The 6645-nt window shown below is 46.6% G+C and overlaps 1 protein-coding gene and 1 pseudogene across 1 annotated transcript; both read right to left on the bottom strand.

Annotated features, from left to right (window-relative positions):
- Positions 1–40: 40 nt before the first annotated feature.
- LOC108544381 (60S ribosomal protein L29) lies at positions 41–678 on the bottom strand. Its single transcript, XM_017895470.1, has one exon. It carries the CDS (start codon positions 631–633, stop codon positions 166–168), a length of 468 nt encoding a protein of 155 aa, XP_017750959.1. The 5' UTR covers positions 634–678; the 3' UTR covers positions 41–165.
- A 4821-nt stretch (positions 679–5499) lies between these two features.
- LOC108544373 (60S ribosomal protein L31-like) overlaps positions 5500–6645 on the bottom strand; it is a 6558-nt pseudogene continuing 5412 nt past the window's right edge.

The following is a 6645-nucleotide window of genomic DNA, read 5'->3' on the forward strand; positions in this document are numbered from 1 at the left end:
TTTTTTTTTTTTTTTTTTTTCATAGACAGAGGCTAACAAATCCTGCCTCAGGTTTATTTGTACAAACAGCACAGGAGGACCACAGCGCCATGCAGATGGCAGCCCGGAGGTGGGGGTGGGGGGTCGCACCAGTCCTTCTGTCCTCACGTTGGCACACAGAGATACCTACTCTGTAGCCTTTGTAGTGGCCTGGGCACCTTTGGGAGCCTGAGCTGGAATTGAAACTGGAGCTGCAGCCTGAGCCTTGGTTTGATCCTTGGCCTTGGCCTTTGGCCGGCACAGCCGGAGCCCCTTGGCAATGCGAGCACGAGCACGCTTCCCAAGCTTGGGGTGGGCAATGTAGGCAAGTCGATCAAGCTTGCGGCTGACACCCTTTGGGATCTTGGGCTTAACCTCCTTGGGCTTTACGAGGGCCTTGACAGCCTCGGCACGTGCACTCATGGCCTTGGCATTGTTGGCCTGCATCTTCTTTAGGCCCTTCTTGTTGTGCTTCTTGGCAAAGCGCATGTTCCTCAGGAACTTGGGGTCCACCCCCTTAAGAGATTCGTATCTTTGTGATCGGGGTTTCTTGATACCATTTCTGTGCCATTTTCGGGACTGGTTGTGTGTGGTGTGGTTCTTGGACTTGGCCATGTCTGCACCTTTAGCCGCTGCTCCCGAAGCTCCTAGAACCGGAAGAGAGCCACATTTTCTTTATCTGTTTGTCTGTGCATGGATGCTTAGGTTGCTTCCAAATCTTGGCTATTGTGAATAGTGCTGCAGTAAGCGTGGGAGTGCAGGTATCTCTTTGATATACTGATTTCCTTTCTTTTTAGCATATACTTAGCGGTGAGATTGTTGGATCACCATAGTGGCTGTACTAATGTACACCAGCAGTGTATGAGGGTTCCCCTTTCTCCACATTCTCACCAGCATTTACTATTGCCTGTCTTTTGGATAAAAGCCATTTTAACTGGAGTGAGAGGATATCTCATTGTAGTTTTGATTTGCATTTCTCTGATGACCAATGATGTGGAGCCCCTTTTCGTATACTGTTTGCCATTTGTTTGTCTTCTTTTGAGAAATGTCTATTCAGTTTTTAGGCCCATTTTTTAATGTGATTAATAGATTTTTTTCCTGTCCAGTTGTTTCAGCTCCTTACATATTCCGGTTATTTTATCCGTTGTCAGATGGAGGAGTGTGGATTTGAGAGTCAGACACAGACGGAAAGGGTTCCCTGAGGAAGTGATGTTAGGTTGAAGAATTAAGGATGATAGACGTGGAGTAAGTAGATTAGGAAGGAAGAGGGTTCTCCATTCAAAGATCCCATGGCAGGAGGGAGAAGGTGCGTGTGATGATTACTTGTATAGTCCTGATGAGGGAGGACAATGGCAATGAGAATAAATAGCCATGGAGAAGTGAGAGAGAAATTTTGAAGAAAGTACCAGCTGACTGAGTATGGGGGACCTAGGAGAGGTGAAGAATCAGATGTTTCTGTGAAGTGTCAGGTCAGGATAACGAGGATGGTGCTACCATGAACTGGGGTCAAGAAGTCAGAAAGAGGGTGATTTGGTGAGAGAGAAATTGTGTTCAGGCTGAGAGATGTTGAATCTCAGGCAGTTGTGATATAAAATAGCAGAAATCTGGGTAGATAGTTGGCTTATCTGACCAAGTAAGGGGTGGAGCTATGGCTTTTGGAGTAACTGTTGTAAAACTGAGGGTGGAAGCCATGAGAAGTTAGGTTTGCAAGGAAGAGAAAGCAGGATATTCAGAAAGGACTGGACTTTAGCACATGCCCATGTTTAAGGGGAAAGAGGAGGAAGGGAAGGCAAAGAAGGGGATAACGAGAATGGTCTGGGGCAGAAGAAATAGGGCAGAGTTCATCTGGAAAGTCTGAGAATGAAGACATTTCAGGAGGGGGAGGTCCACAGTGCCATGTATGGCAGCCAGGGCAGGAAGAGCTAGTCCTGAAAGAAGGCCTGTGAGGCTTGATGGCTTGGTGAAGGGTTTTTCCCAAGGTTCTACAGACAGAAAGGCAAAAAGAGTAAGGGTGGAGAGGGTGGTGAGGATATGGAAGGAGGTGATGGAAGTGACTGGATGACTTTGGCAGTGGGAGGAGGAAGCAAGTGATGAGGTGAAAGAGGAGATGGCAAGGTCATGGGAGACTGGTTAAGATTTTGACGCACAACTCTCATGGGAAGATTAAGACGATGGAGCTGGAAACTGCTGGAGAAGGAGCGAGGCTTTGTTGAGGTCAATTTCTTTAGGACTTTGGCATCTTCTTTTGGTTAAAGAGCTCCCTGTTTATTTTTAAGATGGTGACCCCAAAGGGTCATGGTTAGGAAAACTTCATCAGCTGGAGGGAAGTGCACTCAGAAGGGGTTGATTTGTGCTTGCTTTTTCTTTTCTTTTCTTTTCTTTCCCCTCTCTCTCCTCCCCCCTTCCCTTTCCCCACCTTCTCCTTCCCCCCTTCCCCTCCCCTCCCCTCCCCTCTCCTTCCCTTGCTTTCAACAGTCTGTCTCTGTTGCCCGGGCTAGAGTGCAGTGGTGTGAACACAACTCACTGCAGCCTCACCTCCTAGGCCCAAGTGAACCTCCTGCCTCAGCCTACCACCTACCTGGGACCACAGGCATGCGTCACCAAGCCTGGCTAACTTTTTGATTTTTTATAAAGACAGGGTCTCACTTTGTTGCCCAGGCTGGTCTCAAACTCCTGAGCTCAAGCGATCCTTCTGCCTTGGCCTCCCAAGGTGTTGGGATTACAGGTGTGAGCCACTGTTCTCGGACTGATTTGTTTTTTAAACCCATGCCTGGCCAAGCAATTAGTGCAAGATTGTGTCTGGAAACAACTAGTCCATATAGAATTTTGCCTCAAGATTCCCTTGTACTGAAGAAAACAAGAACTTTAAAAAGCCCTCCAAAGAACTCTCATATGCTCCCATCAGAGTATTTACGACATTCTGTTGAAATGACATGTTTACATACCGTTCTCTCTTAGCAAGGCCTCATGTTCTCCAGGGCAGGGACTGCACCTTATTGTTCTTAGATTGCCAGAACCCAGCACCAGACCTGGTGTGCCAGGGCCTCTCAGAGGTCAAGAGAGGTCACGGCCTCTTCCATTTTCGAGGACTCCAACATTGATTGAAAATGGACCCAAGGACAAAACAAGGTTATAAAAATCACAATATAATTCAAACGATAACTGGAATAAGTTAACAGTCTTACTTCACTTACATAAAAATGAAACATATTTATGCTATTCATAATTACAGGATTATGGAAAAAACCTTATCTGCAGTGAATAGTCTTCTTTCACTTCTGCTGATCTGTGTGGCTGTGCAAAATCACACCAGGAGATGATGTTGGCACATATATCTGAGGCTGGTAGGGCTATGACATGGAGGCCAGCACCCCTCTCGCTGCAGCAGCCTTTCCAATCATGCCTCCCAACCCTGCCTGGCTCCCAGCTGGGCAGGGTGGCATACAAAGGGTGCTCAATATGTGCTGCTTCCTAGACTTGAACCACACTATTCATGGATATCTCCTCGGATGTCTCCTTCACCTTTTTTAGGTCTTTGCTCGAATGTTCCCTCTTTGGAATGTCCTTCTCTGACTCTTCTATTTTATTTTATTTATTTATTTTTTTGAGACAGAGTCTTGCTCTGTCACCCAGGCTGGAGTGTAGTGGCATGATCTCAGCTCACTGCTACCTCCATCTCCCAGGTTCAGGTGATTTTCCTGCCTCAGCCTCCATAGCACCTGCCACCACACCTGGCTAATCTTTTTTTTTTTTTTTTTTGGTATTTTTTTAGTAGAGACAGGGTTTCACCATGTTGGCCAGGCTGGTCTCGAGCTCCTGACCTCAGGTGATCTGCTCGCTTTGGCCTCCCAAGGTGCTGGGATTACAGGACTCTTCTATTTTAAATTGCAGTGCTTCCCATTCCCCTGTACTCTCTAACTCCATTCCCAGCTTTATTTTTCTCCACTGTACTTATGGCTACCCACATTTGCCATGCTTTGTTCATTTAATTGTTTCTTGTTTGTTGTTCCCTTCTAGAATGTGAACTCCCTGAAGACATGGAGTTTTGATCCTAGAATGAGGGCACTTGACTTGTAGTTTCCTAGGGCTGCTGTAACCAAGTATCACACCTTAAACAACAGAAGTGTGTTGTCTCCCAGTTCCGGTGGCTAGAAGTCTGAAGTCAAGGGGTTGACAGGCTTGGCTCCTTCTCAGGACTGAGAAGGAGAATCTGTCCTAAGCTTCTCTCCTAACTCCGAGTAGCCTCAGACATACCTTGGCTTATATTTGTCATTCTTCCTGTGTCTTTACATCATCTCCCCTCTGCATGACTCTGTCCAGATTTTCCCTGTTTTATAAGGAGGTCAGTCATATTGGATTAGGGCCCACACTAATGACTTCATATTAACTTGGTCATCTGCAAAGACCCTATTTCCAAATAAAGCCACATTCACAGGTCTTGGGCGTTAGGATCTCAATACGTTTTTGGGGGACACAATCTGTAATAGTACTCAATAAATATTTGTTCAATAAACAATAAGGTCACTTCCTTAGGAAGAAAATAGACCATTTGAAGGTAGATATCATCTTGATATACCATTGATGAACATGGGACAGGCATCTGCAGAAGACAGAGAAGGGACCAATGGAGAGAGGTGGCTCCCTGGAGCTGGCGTGGCTGAGACTGCAGAGGGGAATCAAGGTAGGGACTCTCTGCAGCCAGGTGGCAGTGCAGGTGCACTCATTCAGAAAAGCAGAGACCAGGGCAGGGCTCAGAGGAACCTGGAGGGGCCAGGGCAGCGACAGAGTGCCCTGCAAGGAGGTCCAAAGCCAGAGACAAAGGCTGGGGAGCCACATGCAGACAGAGATCAAGAAAGCAGGTTCTAGGAGAGTCTGGAACCTCCACCAGCCTTGGTGGAGCAGAGAGGGCCCACTTTTCTCTTGGGCTAGAAAGATGAGCAGCTTGGTTTAATGTCCCACCTGGGTCACAGGTAAGAATGAGAACTGAGAGCCCTGTGTGTGATCTTGGGCTACATGGTGGTAGAATTCTGGGCCATGTGACCAACTGCTTCTAGGTGTTAGCATGTTACTTTCTCTTCCCTTGTCCTCTTTTTTCTTTTGATTGAAGTTACTTTAGAGCATTCCAACTTTTTCTTGGTTGAGAAATTCCTTTTCTTTCCTTCCTTCCTTCTTTCTTTTCTTTTCTTTTCTTTTTTTCTGAGACAGAGTCTTATTTTCTCAGAGTCACCCAGGCTGGAGTGCAATGGCACGATCTCAGCTCACTGCAATCTCCAACTCCTGAGTTCAAGCAATTCTCCTGCCTCAGCGTCCGAGTAGCTGGGATCACAGGCATCAGCCACCACACCCAGCTAATTTTTGTATTTTTAGTAGAGATGGGGTTTCACCGTGTTGGCCAGGCTGGTCTCAAACTCCTGAACTCAGGTGGTCTGCCTGCCTCGGCCTCCCACAGTGATGGGATTAGAGGCATGAGAAATTCCTTTTCTAAGGAGAAAGGGAATTGCTGATGGTGGTGCCAGCTGGGGAAGAGAGGGTGAAGGCTTCACGTGGCAAGGCAGCAGCCAGCCCAGCATGAGAGGCAAAGGAACTGGGAGCAGATATTCATAAACTCAGGAGGGGGCAGACCTGCTGGCCTGACCACCAAGCCTTTCCTAGTTGAGTCTTTAATTCACGGAATATACAGCCAGAAAAAAATAGCTCATCCTTGGCCTCCTGCTGATGTAATGTCACTGGATCAACAAAGTGGTTACACACAGGCAGTCACACAGGCACAGACTCAGAGCGTGCAGGGCAATGGAACTTTAATTCAGTATATGGAGCAAATAGAGATCACCTCCTGGCAGTGTCTAGACCCTGGGGATACAGAGGTAAGCCTGCAACTCAGGAGAGGAGCCAGGCATGTCAACTAAAGTTTGGTGTAATGGGGCAAGTGTCGAATGAGATAGTGAGGTTGCCTGTATTCATTTTCCAGGATTGCTCTAACAAAAAACCAAAGTATGAGTGGCTTTGAACAGCAGAATTGATAGATTGTTCTGGAAGCCAGTCAAAAAGGTGTCAGCAGGGCCATACTCTCTCTGAGGGGCCTCAGGGAGAATCTTTCCTTGCTCTTCTTAGTCTCTGTGTTTTCCGGCATCCGTGGTGTTCACTGGCTTGTGGCTGTATCACTCCAGTCACATGGCCATCTTCTGTGTGTTTTCACATGGTCTTCCCTCAGTGTGTATCTGTCCCTGTATCCATGTATCCCCATTTTATAAAGATGCTGGTCCTATTGGACTAAGACCCACCCTAATTACATCATTTTAACTTGATTACCTCTGCAAAGACCCTGTTTCCTTCCTTCCTTCCCTCCCTCCCTCCTTTCTTTCTTTCTCTCTCTCTTTCCCTCCCTCCCTCCCTTCCTTCCTTCCTTTTCTTTCTTTTCTTTTCTCTTTCTTTCTTTTCTTTCTCTCTTTCTCTCTCTCTTTCCTTCCTTCCTTCCTTCCTTCCTTCCTTCCTTCCTTCCTTTCTTTCTTTCTTTCTTTCTTTCTTTCTTTCTTTCTTTCTTTCTTTCTTTCTTTTCTTTCTTTCTTTTCTTTCTTTCCTTCCTTTTCTTTTCCTGTTTTCCTTCCTTCCTTCCTTTCTTTTCTTTTC

The sequence above is a fragment of the Rhinopithecus bieti genome, unplaced genomic scaffold (genome assembly GCF_001698545.2).
Source record: "Rhinopithecus bieti isolate Rb0 unplaced genomic scaffold, ASM169854v2 scaffold_26676, whole genome shotgun sequence".
In the NCBI taxonomy this organism is placed as follows: Eukaryota; Metazoa; Chordata; class Mammalia; order Primates; family Cercopithecidae; genus Rhinopithecus; species Rhinopithecus bieti.

Bases quoted from the DNA above. Each gene is read 5' to 3' on its own strand.
- LOC108544381 (XM_017895470.1), bottom strand. From the start codon at position 633: ATGGCCAAGTCCAAGAACCACACCACACACAACCAGTCCCGAAAATGG.